General features: G+C 38.8%; 1 protein-coding gene across 1 annotated transcript in view; it reads right to left on the bottom strand.

Moving 5' to 3' along the window:
• The window catches only part of MANBA (mannosidase beta), a 59830-nt gene that overhangs the window by 22003 nt on the left and 13388 nt on the right, over positions 1-24439 (bottom strand). Inside the window, exons 5-10 of the mRNA XM_058193120.1 lie at positions 18716-18839; positions 12558-12733; positions 6728-6838; positions 4405-4556; positions 2840-2957; positions 355-441 (exon numbers count right to left, since the gene is read on the bottom strand). Of these exons, the coding sequence (XP_058049103.1) occupies positions 355-441; positions 2840-2957; positions 4405-4556; positions 6728-6838; positions 12558-12733; positions 18716-18839 (768 nt within the window). The remainder of the gene's footprint in view (positions 1-354; positions 442-2839; positions 2958-4404; positions 4557-6727; positions 6839-12557; positions 12734-18715; positions 18840-24439) is intronic.

Raw genomic sequence — 24439 nt, forward strand, 5'->3', positions numbered from 1 at the left:
TGACACACAGGATGGAGAGACTTCAGGCTGAATCCCACCACAGAACAAGAGTTATCTACCTCTGACATAACTGCTCTCTGAATGAGTTTTAAAGAATGTTACTCTACTCTTTCAATTACTCAACTTCATATTATAACTTGCCATGCGGACAATTTACCATCTTAGATAGAAAGTTTGCATATCCACCATTAACATCTTCCACACATTGTGGGAAAGAAGAGAACAGTGGATTAACAATAGAATTGGCCTACTTGGAGCAAGATAAACTTGTCGATAAATGTTCAACTGACATGAATGTTTATTTCTTTGTGATAGTTTATCATAACCTTCATCCCTATGTAAAGAATACCATACCTGTTGAGCAATTTCTGCTCTTACGGAGTCTAAGTAGTCTTGGTTGGTCGGATAAAGGGCACACGCAAACATAAAATCTTGCCAAATCTAGAAAATTAAGGGGAAAAATTTGATGTTCAATAAACAACCAGTGTCTTTCTATAAAAACAGAACATATATTATATCGTATCAGTGATTCCAAAATGTTATTTACAAAAAATATTGGAGCATAACATTCATCAAGGGCATACTAACTAGAGGTTATGAAGACTGTTATGTCACAGATCTGGAGGGCACTGAATCAAGAAAGACTGGGTTAATCTTAACCTTAAGGGTTACTTTTTTTAAAAGAATACACAGTCATAAAAATATTGTCTTCCTCCAAATGGTACTTAAAGTTAGGTTCTTGTCACATTTTCTTGAAACTATGCCTCTGAATATAGAGCTTGCACTGCAGGTTTGCAGTACATAAGATATAATAAAAGTATAATAAAGGTTTGTTGTAGCCCAACAAAATTGGGGTAATTAGGGGATTTGTTAGCATTATAAAGTGGAAAAAGCTACATACAGTAATATCAAGTAATGATGAAAAAAATGATGGTTTAATTGTTGTCAAACATCCTACAGCCATCATCGTCTTTAGCCTGAATACAAAAAGGAAACATGGTTTGTTTCCTCAACAAGCAATTGGGTAGAATACCGACAAATAAAAATGCCTAAGGCAGCAATTCCCAATATGGCGTCGTCTAGATATCTGGAAACTACAACTTCCAGATTTCTCCATGTTTGTGGGAACTGAAACTCAACACGTCTGGAATAAACAAAGTTACAATATCTTGGCTTACTTTCAATGGAAGCCACACATTCAGAAAACAGACAAAAGCTTGTGAATACTTGTCCCAGTATTCCCTTTTTGGAATGATTGTTCCTCATAAACCAAAGTGAAAATTATCAGCAGGATTACTTTTATTATAGAAACAGCAAAAATAGTTATCCCCACAAGATACTATTTTGAAATAACAGAAGCATCAAGTAATCAAGTATGGACTTTGCACGGAAAGAGAATGAGACATGACACTCAAAACAGGCTCTAAATTCTTTAAGCTAAACTGTACACTTTTTGCACCAGGTTCACTCTTGCTAGAGGGAAGAGTTAGAGGAAGGGGAGAGAAAAAAGAATAATGGTATCTGGATGTGATCCAAAGAGCCCAAGGTGGGAGCTGAAATTTCACCTGTCTATATCATTAATGAGAATCTAAAGAAATGAACTTATAAGCTATAACTCAAGAGTTCACAGATATGATTTATTTGCAGTTTCAAGCAAGTTGTCTTTCTCCTAATCATACTTCTGTAATCTGTTTATATGTGCATGTATATAGATATAGATATACCCTTCATTTTTTTTTTTAAAAAGGGTTTTGAAACTTTCTGAGTTTGGTGTCAAACCAGAACTCTGTGTAGGCTTTTTTAAAGAAAAAGTATTATTTGGTTTCTAAAGTAAGAAATTTCAAAATAGTCTAAAGCTTTCAATTATCTTTTGATGCTTAAATTATATTTTACAGCATTTGGACTTTAACATATATATGGAATCCTTGAAGCTCTCTGTGCTTGGTTTTTTAATTGCAGATGTTTTGCTACCAGACTTGTTGAAGATGATACTTACCTTGCAAAACATTTGCAAGCAAACAACCAAGCTCAGAGAGCACCAAAGATTTCATAGGGGAACCCTGAGTTATATATATTCTCTTCTATTGGTCTTAACTTAATTTGGCAGTTCGAGCCTCACCAGGCTCAAGGTTGACTCAGCCTTCTATCCTTCCAAGTCGGTAAAATGAGGACCCAGATTGTTGGGGTCAAAATGCTGACTCTATAAACCACTTAGAGAGGGCCGTAAAGCACTGTGAAGCAGTATATAAGTCTAAGTGCTATTGCTATTGCTATTAATATATCTCAAAAGTCAAAAAGAACCATCACAGTGAGTACTTAGTAATAATACAGATTAGAAACCACACATATTTTAGATACTAAGAAGACCAAAACTAAACAGGAAACATGAACAGTTCCTCCTGTTTCTCATTCTCCTACTTCTGCATTTTTCTACTCAGGTACTTTTGGTTTTATTCCTTTTGCATTTTCCAGAATAAGGAGACATATGAACAGTTGAAGTGTGCAATCATTCCCACATGAGCATAGATTTAGTAAACTAAAACCACCAGGGGTTTCTGTTTCTTCAGCATATTCACAAACTGCTGTACAGGAGAAGTGTAGACTGATTAATCTGGCTAAGCATTCCCACATTGGCGCAATAGACACACAGTGCTAAATTTTAGATCTGTTCTAGTAGAATTCACCTTCCATCCCCTGGCTTAAGCTATTACCTGTGGTTTTGCCACAGGAATGGGCAACTATTGTGCAGCTAAAGGCTACCCTTAATTTAGAAAATAATATTTGGGCTACTACATTTGAAGTCAGTTGCTGCTAACGAATGATGGTTTGGGGAATTTACCATGATTCCTAGTTCATCACAGATCTCATAGAATTCATCTTGCTCATATAGGCCTCCTCCCCAAACTCGAAGTATATTCATATTGGCATCAACTGTTGACTGCAATAAGAGACGTAACCTATAAAGAAGAAGCGAGAGTTCAATCTTACTAAGCAGCAAGTCTACCTGTAGGAAAACATAAGGAAGTAGCAAATATTTCATTTGAAAGCATGCACATAATTCACTGATGACCTTGCTCTTTATATTTGGGCACTGAATTATTCCCTGAGCAGCACAGAACTGAAGGAAAGATACTTGGCTATCGTATTTTATGGTTGTCCCAAAGGTGATACTAATCTAACATTTTCAAAAGGCAACTGGACTTTGTTTTTCTTTTAAGATGTTTCGCTTCTCATCCAAGAAGCTTCTTCAGTTCTGAACTGAAAAACTGAAGAAGCTTCTTGGATGAGAAGTGAAACGTCTTCAAAGTTGCCTTTTGAAAAAGCATGGGACAACCATGACCAGATCCTGAATGACTCAGGATTTCTACAGACATATTTTCTGGATGTTGCCATCCAGAAATGAAATTAATCTTTGCAAGCTGTTATTTTCATTCTTCTTTCAAAGTAGCATGAAAATGGGGGGGGGGGGGAGAGAGAGAATCACCCACTGCTAAATTCCTGAAAGAACTATGTAATATATCTTATTTCTAGAATGGCAGAATTACTTATCTTCCATTAGAAAGCAATATTAACATTTCCACACAAAGGAACTATAAACTAACAATGTCCACTGCATGATTAATAAATAAATAAAAAGAATCAATACAAAATGTTTTGGCATATGCCACCAGAAAAATTGGCAAAAATGTTTAAGGATAAATCAGCTAAATGTTGGAAATGTCATCAGATACCAGTATCCTATTATCATATGTGGTGGACATGTCCAGAAGCCAGAAACTATTGGAGTAGAATTAAAATATGGTTAGAAGAAATGATTCAACAACATACTGATTTAAAACCAGAGCTGTTCCTATTGGGTATCCTACCAGAAAAAATTAGTAAAGAAAATATATATTTAATTATAGATGTAATAACTGCAGCAAGGATAGTATTTGCACAAAGATGGAAAGCAGAGAAAATCCTTTCAGAAGGGGAAGTAATTAAGAAAATTTTAGACTGTGCAGAAATGAATAGATTAACTTTGATAATTAAAGAAAGAGAGGATATGGATTATTTTAAGATATGGAGACAACTTTACCATTAGTTAGAGAAGAGATATAGATAAATGTATTAATAGTAAATAAGAGAATGTTATAATAAATGAATTGTGGGGAGAATGTTGTAACAGAGGAATGGGAAATATTAAGAAAGGATGAAGATAGGAGGAGTTATAAGAAGAAGTCAATGACACACGAATGACTGATGTATTATGTTTGTTTGTGTATAAAATAATTTTTTTAAAAAATATATTTCCACACAACTGTTTCAAAACTGTTTCAAAATTCTCCAACCTTCAATCAAGTAGATGCCTCTATAGACAAATTTCCTATAGCGAATATCTAAAAAACATTTGTTCAAACTCACATTTTAGAGTTCACTCTGTCAGGAAAAGAATCAGCTGGAATCCAGTTGGAGCCTTTCATAAAAATGGGCAGTCCATTTATTCTGAAATAAAAACTCAAACCGGGCGAATCAGGAATAGGTTCCTCTATCAATTCTACTGTCCGAAAATAAATCTGGGGAAAATGAAAATTTGGACACATTTGAGAAAAATCTTTAGCTTTAAAATGTATGATTTGGATATTCTCCTCCCCAAAACCACCATGTGAAATATAAGGCAACCTTATTGTAATTGTAACCTTAATATATTGTAATAATATTACAATAAGATTGTACCTTATGATTCTTGATGAATGTATCTTTTCTTTTATGTACACTGAGAGCGTATGCACCAAGACAAATTCCTTGTCCAATCACACTTGGCCAATAAAAAAATTCTATTCTATTCTATTCTATTCTATTCTATTCTATTCTATTCTATTCTATTCTATTCTATTCTATTCTATTCTATTCTATAATTCTTAAAATAAGACAGACATGAGGTTGGATTAAATTGGAATCAGTTGGAAATGGAACCTAAAACTACACACTGCCGGAAAATTCTAAGATTTCTGCTCGAATTCTGATTTTTTTTCAACAAGGAAAATATGTTTTTTCTATGAACATCTATACAGTTTGCTTACAGGGTAATTTGGGTAATATAATGTAAATTCAGGGTAATTTAATGAATCAACTAAATGAAGTATTTATTACAATCAGACTGCATTCACAGAGAAACTACAGAAATCCTAGGACAGATTTAAAAGGATCACAATTTTTTTCTCCAGCCACTACTTCTGATTCAAATTACAGTTCAAGAAAAAAAAAACAGTTCAGCTATGGAAAAATGAACCTAAAGTTTTTGTTGGCAACTTTAAAGGAGCAGCTGGGTAAATTTGAGATTATCCCAATTCATTATACAGTGAGTTTCTGAATTACAGCCTTCTGGGAGAGCCTTTTCCTTCCAGATGGGTTGATCTACCATTCCCATAATTCCCAGCCAGCATAGCCATTGGCTGTGTGTGATGAGAATGGTAATCCAACATATCAGGAGGGCAATGGCTTGAAAAGGCAAGCTAATTTGGGGGAGATTGTTTCCTACAGCTACGATCCATCCCCAAAGTATAACTATTCAAGAATAAAGATCCAAACATACACATAGTAACATAGTAACTTCTTGAACAGGTATTGTAGAAATAAATCACTCCATGATGACAAGATGCTGCCAATCATGAGACCAATAGTGAAACAATCATTTTTATCTTTTTAATCATCTGTCTTTGCCTTTCCATTAATATTATTGCACAAAGTGGCAATAAATAACACCAAAGAACATTAAATGTAAAAATTAATATAGTGGGGCCATTTCTAGAGATATTCCAGTAATTGCATGCAATGTTTTCAAAGATTTCAAAGATTCTTAGCGACCTGGTGTCTAATTTGATGAAAAGAAGGACTAGGGGTGACCTGATAGCAGTGTTCCAATATCTCAGGGGTTGTCACAAAGAAGAGGGCATCAAGCTATTCTCCAAAGCACCTGAGGGTAGAATAGGAAGCAATGGGTGGAAACTAATCAAGGAAAGAAGCAACTTAGAACTAAGGAGAAATTTCCTGACAGTTAGAACAATTAATCAGTAGGACAACTTTCCTCCAGAAGTTGTAAATGCTCTAACACAGGAAGTTTATAAGAAGAGATTGGACAACCATTTGTCTGAAGTGGTATAGGGTTTTCTGTCTGAGCAGGGGGTTGGACTAGAAGACCTCCAAGGTCCCTTCCAACTCTATTATTCTGTTATATGCAGTATTCCACCATTTCTTTATGGTCCACAGAGGCATTCAAGAAACCTGCCTGATTTTCTCACTGACCAAGTTATTGGCCTGATCAAATGTCCTACAAGAAACAAAGCGATGAATTTCCAGAACCCCCCAAATACCAGATCTTTCACGAGGAAGAGGAAATTTATTTGCTTTCTCCTTCCTTTCAGGGACTCTGCTGATATTGATGGACAGATGGGGAATCTAAGATCAAATGTAGCCATCAATTCACAATTTTATCCTTAACACAGGTAGGCTGCAAAATGAAAATATTAAAATAGATACGAATATTTAAGCAACACTGGACAATATGTGTGTATAATTGAAAGTGGAGGTGTAGTTCAAGCTCCATTCATCCACTTCAACATTATACGTGTCAAAACCTTGCAAGATGTAGTGATTCTTTGACTATTGATACAGTGCAATCTATGAATCCAGTCACAAAGGCTATGAAAGAGACAATTGTATGTCATATGTATTATGTATTACATACCTTCCAATGTTTTATGATCTTGTATTCTTCCTGCATAATGAAGATCACTGTCATGTTGTATCCAGGCTGATTTCCATGTCCAGATGGCCACCAAAGTTCCACTGGCACACTCTTTATAAAACCACACCAGGCAAAGAAAGAAATACGTTACGATGAAAACCTGAACAGAACTTCATTTAATTCATAGAGAACTGTTCCTTGAACAAACAACATCCTTAAACATTCCTGGAGTGATGGACTAAGAGCTAACAATATGAAAAGCAACCCTTCCAAACAACCCAATTATCTGTACTAGATATTAGTGATATAAGAATTCCATTTTAGTCAGATTTTATATACTAAAAGAGCTATTAAAGGTAAAGGTAAAGGTTTCCCTTATACATATGTGCTAGTCGTTGCCGACTCTAGGGGGCAGTGCTCATCTCCGTTTCAAAGCCGAAGAGCCAGCGCTGTCTGAAGACGTCTCCGTGGTCATGTGGCCGGCATGACTCAACACCAAAGGCGCAAGGAACGCTGTTACCTTCCCACCAAAGGTGGTCCCTATTTTTTCTACTTGAATTTTTACGTGCTTTCGAAACTGCTAGGTTGGCAGAAGCTGGGACAAGTAACAGGAGCTCACCCCGTTACACGGCAGCACTAGGGATTCGAGCCACTGAGCTGCTGACCTTTCGATCGACAAGCTCAACGTCCTAGCCCATGAGCCACCGTGTCCCTTAAAAGAGCTATTACTTTATGTCAATTTAAATATTACATATAAAAAACCAAAGGTACGAGACCATCGTTTAAAACGCATGCTCATGGTCAATTCAAAATTTCTTCAAAATCTTACATGATCAGCGACCGTTATTTATTTCAGTTTAGGAAAATGAAATCCAAGTCAATATACAAAACAGAGATTATCTTTACAAGGCAGAGAATATTCACTGTAGCATTCAGAACCTATTTCAAACATTGTAATTACAAAGTTATTAGCACCATTAAACCAATTTAAAAAAAAAGATTTGTGAGACAAAGGAAGAAATTCAACATCAGCGTATATGTACAGTACTGGGTCATTCTAACAACACTTAATAACTGTTTCCTGCATTCCTTAAAATAAATAATCAGATGTGGGTATAGTTGGTGCCATTCTCCAGCAACAAAACATTGCCTAAGAATGCTTGCCTTGAACTAGGTCAGGGGTGTCAAACTCAATTTCATTGAGGGACACATCAGGGTTGTGTTTGACCTTGGGGGGCCGGGGTGGACGTGGCCAGCTCGATGTTACTCATGTGATCAAATGCCACCTTTGCTAGTAATTTGTTTTGCTAGCACTCTGCCAGCGAAAACGGACCACGTAAGGAGCCCACACGGCCCTCCTGGGCTCTGTTTTCAGCTGCAACGGCCTCCTGCAGCCCTCCGCCAGCAAAAACAGAACCTGTGAGGGCCACGCACAGCCCTCACGAGCTCCGTTTTCACTGGCAAAGGGCTGCAGGAAGTGGTCTCAGCCGAATATAGAGAACACAAGGGCCGCCTGCAGCCCTCATGAGCTCCGTTTTCACTGGCAGAGGTACCACAGGCCGGTCCACTGTTTCCAGAGGCCAGATCTAAGCACCCCGCGGGTCAAATGTGGCCTGCGGACTTTGAGTTTGCCACCCCTGAACTAAGTGGTCAGTGCAACCAGCTGGCCTGGAGTGAAAAATCTCTGTAGGATCAAATCTCATTAGGATCATCAGTCATAAACTATTATCTGCTAGCAAGTGATTGGCTAAGAACCAATTGTTGACTTCCTGCTGCTAAAAGCAACAGAAACAAATAAACTGACATAGGGTCCAGTGGGAGATGAGGAAAAAAAGCTTATTGCTTTTATCTTTCTTCCAGCAACTCTTAAACCTGAGCTAGACTTTAGTCTCAAGGAGTAAGTTCCTTTTCAAGTACTGTAATAGCATTTAAGCTCAGTTTAATTGTCTTTCTTTTGATCATCTGGCACTATGAATAATACACTCCACACTGAGGATCTGGAAATGTATATTAGCATCAAGGAAGAATGTACCAAAACATCATATATGTTTTTCTTCCTTGGCTACTCTATCCTGCCTCACCAGTTGCCATCTGAAGTAATTTTAGAATGATGACGTAGAGTTCAGAGAATTTGGAAGAGGAATATGATAGGGATAGGTTGGTATTAGGTAAGGTGCCAGTCTAGAAAGCAGGAGACTGCGAATTCTAGGCCTCCCTTAGGCATCATAACAGTAACAGAGTTGGAAGGGACCTTGGAGGTCATCTAGTCCAACCCGCTGTTCATGCAGGAGATCTGTACTAGGGATTCAAACCACCGAATTGCTGATCTTTCTGATCAACAAGCTCAGTGTCTTAGCCACTGAGCCACCTAGTCAGGCCAGGTAACTTTAGACCAGTTATTCTCTCTCAGCCTAACCCATATTTGCTGTAACAATAATAATAAAACTAATTACCATAACCAAAGGCATGAGTGCCTCATTAAAAACAAAATATTCCCCAAATCCATCATTCTTGCCTACTGAGATCTCATTTGAATTTATTTAACAAGATTTTAACCATTAAAAATAACTAAAGTCCTATATAAAAAAATAATTTGAATTTGGGTGTTTTAGAAAGTATAAGGGTACTACAACCACTATACCAGCGGTGTCAAACTCAAGGCCCGGGGGACGATTCCGGCCCGCAGGTTCCTTAGATCTGGCCCGCAGGGCTGCCCTAGAAACAGCAAAGGACTGGCCCACTGTGCCTCTGTCAGCAAAAATGGAGCAAAAATGGCTCTATTTTCAGCTGTGACGGCTTCTTGACGCCCTCTGCCAGTGAAAATGGAGCTCGGTTTTCACTGGCAGAGGGCGGCAGGAGACCGTCGCAGCTGAAAATGGAGCTCTGGAGTCCCTTTTCACTGGCAGAATGCTGGGGCCACCACAGACGCCCCCAAACACGAGTGACATCAAGCTGGCCACGCCCACCCTGGCCATGCCCACCCTGCCCCCAAGGCCAACCAGAACCCTGATGTGGCCCTCAATGAAATCGAGTTTGACACCCCTGCACTATACTGTTAACTCCTGGACTACACACTGTCTGAGGTCCTCACACAGTACTATACAAGACTACAGTTGTTGGACCCTGGGCTATCATGCAACTCATTCGATTAGAAGTCCCAGCCTGCTGTCATAGAAAATCATCTTGCAACTTTTCATATGCAAAGTTCATTATAGGTTTCCATCCTGACATGCTATATAATTTTTTTTTATAAGACCTGCATGCAAGTTCCCAGGTGACTCACCCAACTCTGTTCACAATTACTGTAGCATTCCCTTAACCGAGTGCCCTCCTGATAGGTCAGGTGACATCAAAATCCTTAGGTAGCATGACTTTTATCTATCTATGGATCAATGTCACTCCTTTTTCTAATTATAATATTAACAGTGAACACTATTCAACAAACAGTTTAGTAAACAAACGGTTGTTTGTTTTAGGTAGAAGTATTTGCCTCTTTTATGTAAAATAAATCCTGATGCAAAATTTTAACCCTGAAAAAGTTATGAGATATGCCTGAAAATTTTAAATGAATAGATGTCAAACACATGAATGGTCAATAGTCTGGATATTTCACATACAACAACTAGAGAAGAAACATTTAAACAATCCAGTTTGTTGCATCTATTACCAAGGCATTACATCGTAAAGCTACTAATGCTTTACCTTTCATTATCTGGGATTACATCAAGCAGGAAGCATGACAGGGTACATGAATTCTTAGCAGAGAGCACAAAGCATTACTAATGTGCCTCTTTCATTCTGCAGCATAAAATAGAGAATGGCATAGAAGCACAGCAATTGGCTGTTAGTGATGTCACATCCTCATTCATCCATTTGCTACTTCTTTTCTGGAAAACACCAAATACATTCAACTTGGGTAAGAAATGAGGGAGAGAGAGAGAAATTTATACCATTTTGGAGGGCCTCAAATGGTTTGAGCAGCCTTGTCTTTGGCACTCTTCCCAGGAATAAATTGTAGTTGCTTTTTAAAAAAAAATGTGTTCTGTGACTTAATACATCAAATCCACAGAGCAACATCAACTGCAGGTACAGATTTCTTTACGCTATATAAATTTCATTTCTGAGTGCTTCATCACAAGAGCATGCAAACAAGGGATCAGGGAAGATGGGACTGCTAAGCAACAAATGTGTTGTTATAATGGAACAACAAATGTGTTATTATAATCATAGGGCTTATCTGCTAATGTTGCTGAATGGTTTTAAATCTGTTCTCTTAAATGGAACTTCTGAAGCAAATTGGTTTGTCCTATTCGGCAAGTCTTCATAAAATCTCATCTGACAGTCAAACTGTAGATTAAATTGTGACTAAAGAAATCATACTAAGTAATACAAAGCCATGTATAGTTCAAATGGAGGGGTCTTTATGTGGTTTATTTTCCAGGTTGGCCTTTTGGCCGCAAGAGGAGACTGGAAGAACTACAAAGTAGGACCGTTCCAGCTGCAGTATATTCTGTTGGTTCATCTTTTTTTCACACCCTCCTCTTGGGAGGGTAGAAAGCTAAAATCAGGATACAAGGTGGAGAGAGAGAGAGATCCTGTCTTGGTCTAGTAATAGCAATAGAATAGAATAGAATAGAATAGAATAGAATAGAATAGAATAGAATAGAATAGAATAGAATAGAATAGAATAGAATTTTTATTGGCCAAGTGTGATTGGACACACACACAATAGCACTTAGACTTACAGTATATAACACTTTACAGTGCTTTACAGCCCTCTCTAAGTGGTTTACAGAATCAGCATATTGTCCCCAACAAATTGGGCCCTCATTTTACCCACCTCGGAAGGATGGAAGGCTGAGTCAACCTTGAGCCTGGTGAGATTTGAACTGCCAAATTGCAGGCAGCCGGCAGTCTACAGAAGTAGCCTGCAGTATTGTACTCTAACCTCTGTGTCACTGTGGCTCAGTAATGATCAGAATACTGTAGTGTCAAGGTTTGCTTCTATTACGCCAATACATCGAAAAGGAGCAAGCTACTACAAAGGTGGCTGGGATACAAACTATGCCAGGAGTTAATCAATATACTGAACCCAACCACAGTTTACCGTGTCTTCTAGTAGCTGGCTATCATGTGAAATGTAAGCAGGGATTTTTGCATCAAGCACAGAGAAGAACTTGGCTCTTTTAAGACTTGTGGACTTCAACTCCCAGAGTTGAAATCCAGAAGTCTTAAAAGAGCCACGTTTGCAGACCCCTGCCCTAGGTACAAAATGAGGTATTAGAACATTAAATACCAACTATAACCACTTGGCAATAGCCCTAGGTACAAAATGAGGTATTAGAACATTAAATATCAACTATAACCACTTGGCAATAGCCATTCTTTGATCATAAATGTTATAATTTATAATTTATAAATGTTTTAATTCGGCCACTTGTATAATAAGTTTTTTAATTATGGTTTTATGTGTATATTGCTGTTATTTTTTATTATGGCTGTAAATTGCCCTGAGTCCTTCGGGAGAAGGGCGGTATAAAAATTTAATAAATAAATAAATAAATAAAAATCATCTAGATTCTAGGTCAAACTATATTTTCCCAGGCAATCACAGAACCAAGGGCTTGCAAAATGGAAAAGTCCTAGTTCTTTCTCAACTAAGGCTTTAAACTCAACAGAACGATTAAAATGATGCTGAAAATGGGGTATAAAATCAATTAACCTTTGTCTAGATTGTGCTTGCTGATATGGTTTTTCAGTATGTATCAATACGGTACACTAATTTTCACACAGAAGAAAACTCTCCACATGCAGCAGATGTGATCCTCACCTTACTGACATTTATGAGCAATGCAATAGTGTCTTCTCCAGAAAGAAGTTGCCCAGTGAACATCTGCTGGATCCTGAGCTCAGGAATGTTCACAGTCACAAAGCCACCAATTGGCTTTTTGCTGACAATATCAAACTTTGACTCTATCTGAAGGTGCCACTGATGAATATCTCGCTCTGGACAAAAATAAAAATAAGAAAGTTGGTTGCTGGTAAACATGAAATATGATGCTTCTTTTACGTACCCTGTTATGTCAAAATGGTCTTCCTGATCTGGTATTCTTTAGGAGTGATGGACCATCATGACCATTTGGAGATGTAGACTTTGCCTTTTGATGGCCTGGCAATGGCCACACTCCAATAATAACAGAACAAAGTGAAGTTAGAACAAAAATATCAGCCGCTGCCATTGACTTCCCTCTTCAAGCAAGTATTGGAAAATTAGATCCATGCACCTGAGATGCTTATTCATTGACCAGTAATAATAGATTGAGACATAGAAGATAAATGCTGCATCAGTTACAGCAGCACAGAATCAGCCTTTTAAAATTCTTTATCTAATTTGCAACTGAAGGATGCAGGATGGAAGATGGAAACAAAACCCCCAACAATTATTCAAGGGCAAGACTGCCAGTTTGGAGTGACAACAGCATTACTGATGGAGGAGCAACGAGGACCAGGAAACCGCTAAAGAGATTATTTGCAATGAAACAGAGGATATTCACATGTTCCTCTTGGCCATCTCACCAGTATTCTTTCTCCTTTAAAATATATGTCAAAACCAGGTAAGTGAAGATAATGAAAATTATCCTCCCCCACCCACCCAGCCTGGCACCAGTTGTACTTAATGACACCAACCATTGGGTACTCCCCCTCTTCTGTTACATTTGCTGTATTTTAGGGGAAGATTTTAACTTTTGGACAACACAATCACTGCAGCAGAACAAACAAATGCTGCATTCAATCCAGACAAGTGAAAACATCTTGTGTGCTGCAAATTGGAAAGTGGGTGAAATGCTGGAGGAGAGTGAATTGAATCTATTGTGTCTCAATCTTAAGGAGTTTATGCTTTTTATGTTGCATACCTATGAGTCAAGTATGCTGGACTCACAGGTATGCTGATAAGTGGCGAGGAAGGTTCCCTGCAGCATCTAAAACAATCTTCCAGTTCAATTCATCCAATCAGAGTATTCCCAGAAAAAGTTTGGTATTCGGATATTACAGAATAAACTGTACTTTGCTGAAGCTTTGTGAATTATCTCTTTAGCATACAATAGGCAAATCCTATGAATCAGTAAATGCAGGCAACATTTCTTTTAAAGTACAATAGCTATATGTTTCTATGTGCGCTCTTACCATGGTATATGGCATAAATGTGCTGTATTTATAGAAGGGTATAAATACAGAATTTAGAGTCCCTTGGACTGCAGGGAATTCAAATCAGTCAATCCTAAAAGAAACCAACCCTGACTGTTCTTTGGAAGGGCAGATACTGAAGCTGAAGCAAAACTACCTTGGCCACCAAATGAGAAAAGAGGACTCATTGGGAACAGGTGCTGATGTTGGGAAAGGTTGAAGGCAAAAGGAGAAGGGAAACGCAGAGGATGAGATTGTTAGATAGTGTCATTGACGCAATGGGCATGAGTTTGGGAAGAATATGGCAGAGAGTGGAGGATATCGGGATCTGATGTGCTGTTCTCCATAGATTTGTGAAGAATTGGACATGACTTAAGACTGAACAACAAATAAATACAGAAATCCAAAGTAATCAAAGACAACCACTGCATCTCAACTGGTCAAATTACAATTTCTTCAAATGAGATATGCTCACTTTCCCATCTAATCAAAACTTCTATCTGCTCTTCTATCAGAATAACTAATTTCCACCTATGGACACCAATGTATCCAAGGGTCCCTCTCTTTAGAGTATGGAGTGGAATGAGAAGGGGAGGGGAGGGGAGGGAAGGGAAGGGAGGGGAGAGGAGAGGAGAGGAGAGGAGAGGAGAGGAGAGGAGAGGAGAGGAAAGGAAAGGAAAGGAAAGGAAAGGAAAGGAAAGGAAAGGAAAGGAAAGGAAAGGAAAGGAAAGGAAAGGTATATTCATTTCCAGATTGTTCCTACTGCATCACTGGGTCTGTTGTTCAACCTCTAGGCTATATGCAAACTCATCACTATTTAGAATGAGACCATAATTGTTGTATCATCTGCAAACTTCAATACTTTAACAGAGGGATTCTTAGAGATGCAGTCATTAGTATAGATAGACAGCTAGGTAGGTAATTAAAGACACTGTCCATGGATTGAATGAATTATATTATTGTGTCACTAACACCTATTTGGTTCCATTCATCATATTAAAATTTAAAATTATATGGATATGATTATCCATATCCTTCTCTGACCCATGGAATTCTGGCAATATTGTGTATCTTTGGAAATTGACTCTTTTGGAAAATGACTCTTTTTAAAAAACCCAATTACATGAACAAGGTCAAAAGAGGCTGATTATTCCAGTCATTGTCTTGGGCTACCCGAGTCTATTTTTCATGCCATTCTAAATATTTGCATGACTATTTTAGACATTCAAACGTTTCTTGTTCTTTGCTCTTCTCTTCTTCTATGAACAGCCACCTTTGAGCTCATCTCCAGAAACAACCAAGAGAACTAATGGTAATTGAAACTGGCTACTTATTAATGGATGATGCTGGGAAACTCATAATTTTGCTGTGACATTCTGACAACTCCAATTGTGTAAATTCTGGCCATAAGTGCAAGTTTTTTCCAAAAGCTTTAAAAACATATTTCTCTCCTGTATTATTGATATATAGGGGTCAAAGGGATTGGGTGTCTCACCAGCAGAAAATGTTCATACACATGCTCAGTGGTGGGATTCAACCGGTGTAACATCCAGTTCGCTGAGCACACGCGCACCAAACACATGGTCCGCACGCGTGCAGTGCGTTTGAAAACAGTTCTAAAATTTACCTTCTACTGCAGCCCCAATGAGTAAAACAGCTGAGGCATGGCAATACACTCTGCTACACCTATCAGCTGGGCTTCAAACATAGGAAATATAGGTCGGTATAGCGCAGGGGCAGGCAGGCGGACCCAGCTGATTGTCGGATTGAACCGGTTCGCTCTCAGCTGATCATCAGAGCTATTGGTTCTTCCAAACCGGTCTGAATCGGCTGAATCCCACCCCTGCACATGCTGAATTTTCACACAGGAATTGATAGGACAGAACTGTTGCAGCTGTACAACAGAATGCCCTTCACAGGTAAACAATGACTTTTGCCAGAAGGATCAAAACACCTCAGGCATTTATGTTTTGCAACCTTGAAACAAATTATTAAATCTACAGATTAAGCATGTGACCTAAAGCAATGGCAGAGTTGGAATTCAGTAATATATATTTTGCATGCAGATATTATTTCCAAATAAGGATGGGAAATTCCAAACATGTTCAAAGAGTGCTTTATCAGATACCATAGGAATGAAAAATGGCTCTGGATCAAATGGGGGGTGGGTGGGTGGTCTATGAGATATTTTTAAGTTATTTCACATTACAGAAAATCTGTTCATTCTTTGCTTTAGTCAATTCAAGCTAAACTACAAAAAATTGGCCATCAGGGACAGGAAGCAACTTGGTGGCTCTGCAGAAGAACAGAGTAGGAAGCCTGATCATATTAAAGATAAACTATCCTCACACCTTTGCTTATGCTACAAACTATTGGAAATCAAATCTGGAAAAAACTCAGCTATTCAGAATGATGGTCTACATCAAGGGTGTCAAACTCGTTTTCATTGAGGGCCGCATCAAGGTTGTGTTTGACCTTGGGGGGCCGGAGTAGGCAGGCCAGCTTGACGTCACTTGTGTCAGGGGCACCTGTGGCGGCCTGAGTGCTCTGCCAGCAAAAGTGGGCTCCCAATCTCTGTTTTCAGCTGGGATGGCCTCCTGCAACCCTCTGCCAGCAAAAACAGAGCGGGAGCTCCGTTTTTGCTGGCAGAGGATTTCAGGAGGCCGTCCAAGCCAAAAACAGAGATTGGGAGCCCACTTTCACTAGCAGAGGCACCGCAGGCCAGTCCTTCACTGTTTCGAGGGAAACCACGCGGGCCAGATCTAATCACCCTGCAGGCCGCTTCCCCTTGAGTTTGACACCCGTGGTCTACATTAATCTCAGCATTCCTGTTTGAGAAAGGTACAGATTGAACATCACATATATCAATAGAAAAAGTAATGCAAGATAAACAAATTAGCCTTCATTTTACCAACTTTGGAAGTATGGAAGAGTGTGTCAACCTCAAGCTGAGCTGGTCAGGATCAAACTCCTGGCAGTGAACTGAATTAGCCTGCAATACTGCATTCTAACCACTGCACCACGACAGCTCAGTAATATTAAGAATAATTTTTAAAAGTCAGATAGAAGAGTGTTAAGCAGTCTACCAGAAATACAAACTCTTTCCATGCTTAATGTAGGAACGCTATCTTCACTCCTAAAACCTCATTTAGATACAGACAGCACCTATAAAACTATATTTCCCCCCCCCCATTTCAATATCTTGGATTGTAAGAGTACTCCTCCCTGATTACGTGTATTAATATTTCATTTTTACAGCCAATTCTACATACATTAAACGCTGATTCATGTGCTGGTCTTGCACTTTGGGTAACCTTTGTATACAGCTTAACACGCTTTCATCATAACCCTTTATTCAGGAAAGCCTTCATAGAACATGTAGAGCAGGGGTGTCCAAACTTGGTCCCTTTAAGACTTTTGGACTTCAACTCCCAGAGTCCCTCAGCCAGCAAAGCTGGCTGAGGAACTCTGGGAGTTGAAGTCCAAAAGTCTTAAAGGGACCAAGTTTGGACACCCCTGATGTAGAGCCAAGAAAAGGAATTTTCAGGAAATTGGGCAATGAGCTAACAAGCGAAGAAATAAAGACAACATCTGTTCAAAGCACAGGAACAGTGGTGGGTTTCAAAAATTTTTACTACTAGTTCTGTGGGCATTGCTTGGTGGGTGTGGCATGGCTTGGTGGGTGTGGCTTGGTGGGCATGGCAGGGGAAGGATACTGTAAAATCTCCATTCCCTCCCCAATCCAGGGGAAGGTTATTGCAAAATCCCCATTTCCTCCCAATCAGCTGGGACTTGGGAGGCAGAGAATAGATGGGGGTGGGGCCAGTCAGAATTTTTACTACCGGTTCTCTGAACTACTCCAAATTTCCACTACTGGTTCTCCAGAACTGGTCAGAACCTGCTGAAACCCACCTCGGCACAGGAAGTAATATGATAGAAGGTCCATAACAGAGAAGCTAGAAACATTCGTGTAGCAATAGCAGTTAATATGGGGAGAGCAAGAAGGATGTTAAGTGAAAACAAGAAGAACAGGCAATGTTCAAAGTTTGTGATATAATACAATTTATGGATCTAAAACAATGGAAATTTGAAGAATTATCCAACAGTAACTATTGGAAACCCTTCATAAAATCAATTTTATATTCTGAAAACAGAGGTAAGCACACAACTGAAGACAGATAGCTAATGAAGACATTGACTTTCTTCATAACTAAAAACACAAAAAGATTCTAGACTACCTAGAGAAAAAAATTCAATGTTCATTTAACATTCATAACTATTACTACAGAGCCTATTTTCAGTCAAAGTTTCATGAACAAGAAATGCCATTACAGGTAGTCCTCAACTTACAACCACAATTGAGCCCAAAATATATGCTGCTAAGCAAGACATTTGTTAAGTGAGTTTTGCCCCATTTTACGACCTTCCTTGCCACATTTGTTAAGTGATTCCCTGAAGTTCTTGAATTAGTCACACAATTGTAAAGCGAATCTGGCTTCCCCATTGACATTGCTTGTCAGAAGGTCGTAAAAGGGGATCACGTAAGCCTGGAACACTGCAATGGTCATAAATATGAGTCAGCTGCCAACCTTCTGAATTGGATCGTGTGACCATGGGGATGCTGCAGTGGTCGTAAATGTGGAAAATAGTCATCTGTCATTTTTTTCAGTGCGGTTGTAATTTCGAATGGTCACTAAACAAACTCTTGTAAGTCGAAGACTACCTGTAGTTGTCTTAAGTTTTAAAGTATCAAAACACCATTGCTTCCCACACTCAGTCAAGAGTTAGGAAAGCAGGACTTACCATAGAAAGGAGTCACAGAGAAGTAGACAAGCTGATAAAGATTATACGTTTCAATTCTAACATCCTTCCAAATACCTTGAGTGGGGAAAGAGGGGCCCCAGTCCCAGCTAAATGAACACTGCTCCTGAAATAAATGAGACAAAACACAAAGTGAACTGCACAATGAGCATCTGCAATAGGAAAACACCAGATTCTGCAACATTTAGGGGATCTGCATTTTTTTTTAAAGACGTTTCAGGGTTGGTTGCAGGACTGAAATATGGTACAATGACTACCATATGTAGCAAAATTGACTGTGGAGGCACTTTCTGGAGTTTTGTGGGCTTCAAGGAATTGTGGTGAAGCAAAGAGTTTTATTTACAAAGAAAAGATTGAATTTCCTGCCAGATTTGAGTAAGTGGGGATCACAAAACAGGACTGAAGGTTAAAAGAGACTGGTTCATACTTGTACAATGAAATGAACAAGTTCTGACATACACTGTAAACAAACTGCATTTCTAACCCATTCTATCTCCAAAGGGAATTATTTATTATTATTGTTGTTGTTATTACTAAAAACCTCAGTAGAGTGAACAGAAAGAAATATAAATAACAAGCCATTTGCTAGTATGGAGCTTCCTTTTTATATGCTTCCTAGCTTAAAGAAATCCATTCTGAAGAGGAATAGAATTTTTCATAGACTCTGTGAATATTAATTTATCATATAAAATAAAAAATGGTAAAATAAATTAACAGAAATGGTACACTGGCTTGGTAAGCTCCAAATGGAGAGTGATTTTCAAGATCAGAATGATAAAGCAAAATGGGTTATTTTAAAATGATTGTCAATGACGGCTGAGTATCTTGTTTTTAAATGACTTTCCATTTTGGAAAGGAAGCTTCAAATCTCTAGATTCTACCATATCGCAAGATCTAAAATGGAAAGCTAACATCAAAAAAGCACAACAAAGAATGTTCTTTCTGCACCAACTCAGGAAACTCAAACTGCCCAAGGAGCTGTTGATCCAGTTCTACAGAGGAATTATTGAGTCTGTCATCTGCACCTCTATAACTGTCTGGTTTGGTTCTGCAACCCAACAAGACAGACACAGACTTCAGAGGATAATTAGAACTGCAGAAAAAACAATGGCTACCAGTGTGCCTTCCAGTGATGACCTGTATATTGCACGAGTCACAAAGAGGGCCATGAAAATATTTACAGACCCCTCACATCCTGGACATAAATTGTTTCAACTCCTACCCTCAAAACGACGCAACAGAGCATTGCACACCAGAACAACTAGACATAAGAACATTTTCTTCCTGAATGCCATCACTCTGCTAAACAAATAATTCCCTCAGCACTGTAAAATTATTTTACTAAATCTGCACTATTAATCTTTTCATCGTTCCCATCACCCATCTTCTCCCACTTACGACTGTATGACTTTAACTTTGTTGATTGTATCCTTATGATTTATATTGATTGTTTCCTGATTACTTATTGTACCCTATGACTATCATTAAGTGTTATACCTTATGATTCTTGACGAATGTATCTTTTCTTTTATGTACACTGAGAGCATATGCACCAAGACAAATTCCTTGTGTGTCCAATCACACTTGGCCAATAAAAAATTCTATTCTGTTCTGTTCTGTTCTGTTCTGTTCTGTTCTGTTCTGTCCTGTCCTGTCCTATCCTATCCTATCCTATCCTATCCTATCCTATCCTATCCTATTCTATTATTCTATTCCTTTTGATGTTTGAAACAACTTCCAAATTTTAGGATTTTTTTTTTAATGGTATTTCTTTTCTCAGAGCCTGCAGTACATTTGCAAGGATTAAGATCCCAATGTCTCACTATGGCACGGTTACAGACTGAGACAAGAAATCTTTTAGGAAGGATAGTGTACAGCAGGGCTGTCAAACTCAAGGCCCAGACACTGGATGCAGCCCGCAGGATGCTTAGACCTGGCCCGCAAGGCCACCCTGGAAATAGTGAAGGACAGGCTCGCGGTGCCTCTGCCAGCGAAAACGGACCCCAGGAGGGCTGCACATGGCTCTCCTGAGCTCCGTTTTCACTGGCAGAGGATTGCAGGAGGATCCCCTCAGCCCCACACAGGCCACCCTAGGTGCCCCTGATACCAGTGATGTTGAGCTGGCCACGCCAACTCAGCCCAGAGGTCAAACACAACCTTGATGCAGCTCTCAATGAAATAGTTTGACACCCCTGATGTACAGTATGGATTTTGAACCATTGATAAGCTTCCATGCTCATAACCCCATCCACTGCTCTAGCTTGGCTAAGAAACAAAATTCATTTTCAAGCATCTGGGCAGGCAAGGGAAGGCAACAAGCTTAAGATGTAACTCAGTCAAGCTCTCATTAAGCCAAACCAAACCGAAACTATAATGATAGGCTGTGTGAGAACTCAAATCTTCTTGGTCATGACGTTAACTCAGTTATTGTGGACAAGGTTCTCTCTGGGTCTAACTAACCTGTAAGGATAAATTGGAGTACCACCAAATCATGCATATTATTTCCTTGGTCTTTGATTTATGGGACAGAGATGTGACTGTAATATTATTATTTGATACAGCTAAAGCAATATTTATTTCTAAGGAGAAAACGAAAACTCAACATGATTACTATCCTATGTTCTCTATAGATGATTCACTATTGCTTTTCAGCTGTGCTATTGTGTAAATTAATAGGCTAGCCAAATCCTTTCCCTGCAATATAGAATCACAATGGGTATCCTCCCTCTTCTCAATTCTTTTTCACCGACAGTGTTTTACGTTTTCTCTTTAAGTATGTTCTTTTTCAGACAGTTATTCAGTTGGTATTTCCAACCTTAGAATTGAAAATAAGTGAATTATAGTCCACAGGGGCCAAAAGAAAGTTCAATGAGATAAAATCTTAATATAGAGTGTTCCATTTCAGTTATGGTCTCTGCTATACAGAATGCCTGCCAACCCCTCTAGCTTGCTTCCAATTATATAATTTCGAGGTTCTGAAAGTTCCCAGTCATTCTATAGAAATCAGGCGAGGGAGCACCTGGCAGGTATATACATATCTCTATATATTGTCTACCAATATTGGTAAAATACCTTGGTCATATGTATTTGGCTACAACTACTATTCCAGTTCAAAAAAATACTAAGAAATATCAATTATGCTTCAAAAATAGTTAAGTACAATTCACATGCTTCAGAAATAATTTGTTCTTCTCTCTGAGATTTAGAAATTCCAAAGGGCCACTTGACACATTAACTTTTATCCCATGGAGTGGCACTTCCATGAGAAAAACGCTACCAAATGAAATGATAGACTCTTGCATGTGGCAGCCATCCACACAAACATTTCATCACATTCTAGCTGTCAGGCTTCATGTCAATGTACACAAAGCTATCATAAGACTTGCCGCATGAGGCTACTTTGAAAGCATGTTAAGTACTACATTCCATTTCTGGATGATGGCAAATGTATATGTTACCAGGCAAAACAAAAAACAATAGCTAGAATAGCACCATCGGAGACTTTTATTCCTGAATCTATAATTCCTTAATTTCAACTACAAGATTGGCAGCGTAGCTTATGACAGGCCCCTGAAAGGCTCTCACAGAGTTTTCTTTTACAACTGCCAAAATTTCAGAAAATTTCAGCTAATTTGGGGATGAATCACACTACAGGGCCTGAGTTTTAAGAAGTTTTGTAGTTCTCAAGTTTTCTACTTGAGAAAACAACTTTTGAAATTTATTTTCTGCAACTTCACCATGCTTGTGGAATAATACTTGGAGGCCCGAATCGTCAATCCCTTTACGAACAAGCAAACAAACAAAGCATAGGTTGCTTCACTAGGTCTGAAAAAAAAGCTTCAAAAAAGCTACATTCGGAGTATAAGACGCACCCAAATTTTCAGCCTCTTTTAGGAGGGAAAAATGTGTGTCTTTATACTCCGAAAAATACAGTAGTTCCTGCATTTGAAGAAAAAGACCCTCAGGAGTTTAGCTTCTAAAATTAAACAGTTTAGGTTTAACATAATTCAGTAATCCAAGGATGAGACATCCAGAATCTATGCAGCACCAAAATTTAACAGTTGTGCTGCTTTCCATTAACTTTATAATTGAACTGATCTGTAAACTAATGCAAAAAAACCACATTCCACTCGGATTTGAGATTTTGACCACAAGAAAACATTAGGGCAAAAAATTTATTGACCACTCCTGGACAGATACCTCGTAATATCCCCCTCTGGGCATAGAAGCGACCTTGCTAAAGTTTTACACTGTGACCTACCATCTAAATTTATAACCCTAATAATCAGTAGCTGAACCATACTAATTTTGGCAACACACACTGCACTTGCCTCATTTGTTCCCTACATCCCAGGAACTGGCTTGCCTGCAAGTAGATCAAATTACAAGTAATGTGAAGCAGGCATTGTGCCTATTTCTAGTTTATAACCCTGGGAATAACAGTTTCTTAGAACAGAGGTTCTCCATCTCCGTACCAATTACCTTTCAGCTTGACTGCTGCTATGATGCAAATGTTTGGTTTCAAATCTATACAAGCAGCTGGTAAGAATACAGCAAGGGAAATAGTTTCAGACTGGAGTCACACACTTCTAAATCCTAAATCTGCACGTGGCAACTACTCTAAATGTTCCCCATGGAAAACGCAGGCGACAGAATCGACATAGGCAGATATAAAGTATCAGAAATAAAGGCAAGAATCCAGGTTTCATGTGCTATAAAATCATTTTAAAATTCTAAATTTTATTTAAAAAATAAAATTCAATCATCAAAATTTGATATATAGATGTTTAGTGTAAACTCGCTGTTATTATTCGTTTAATTATATTTTGTATTTCTTTACTGCCCATCTCCCTCATTTTCCTGGAACTTTTTACTTCCATATCCCTGCTCTACCAACTTAAAGTTAAGTTTATTTATTTTTAATAAAGGATTAATTTCCTCATTTTCTTATGTACACTACTGCAAAGTCAATGTATAATAATAGGTCAGAGAAGATAAACAATCCACAGGGCGAATCTGGTTTGCAGAGTGCCCGCACATTGGTGGTTAACAGCTACCTCCAGGTAATCAAAATGTTGTCATTCAAACTACTGACACTTATCACTGAAATAGCCTGCAAGTGTAGAGTGCAACCATGCCACTTTTCTTCAGTGTTACCAGTATACCATAAGCTGCTTCAACAAGGATTCTTTTCCCCCAACCTCATTGAACTCCGTTTGCCCTTCAGGACCATGCCATTCTGCATAGGGCCGCATGAGGGTTTTGTTTGACCTTGAGCAGTGGTGGGATTCAGCCAGTTCGCACCACTTCGGGAGAACCGGTTGTTAACTTTCTGAGCAGTTTGGCAAACTGGTTGTTGGAAGAAATCATTAGGGCAGAGAACCGGTTGTTAAATTACTTGAATCCCACCACTGACCTTGGGGGGCCAGGGTGGGAATGGCCGGGGTGGGAATGACCAGGGTGGACATGACCAGCTCATCACTTGTGTTTGGGGTGCCTGTGGCAGCCCAAGTGCTTTGCCAGTGGAAATGGGCTCCCAAGTTCTGTTTTCACCTGTGATGGCTTCCTGAAACCCTCTGCCAGCAAAAGCGGAGCTAGGGAGGGCCACCCATGGCCCTCATGAACTCTGTTTTCACTGGCAAAGGCACCGCAGGCTAGTTCTTCTTTGTTTTCAGCGTGACCCGCGGGCTAGATCTAAGCATCCAT

Source organism: Ahaetulla prasina, chromosome 8 (assembly GCF_028640845.1).
Source record: "Ahaetulla prasina isolate Xishuangbanna chromosome 8, ASM2864084v1, whole genome shotgun sequence".
NCBI classification, from domain to species: Eukaryota; Metazoa; Chordata; class Lepidosauria; order Squamata; family Colubridae; genus Ahaetulla; species Ahaetulla prasina.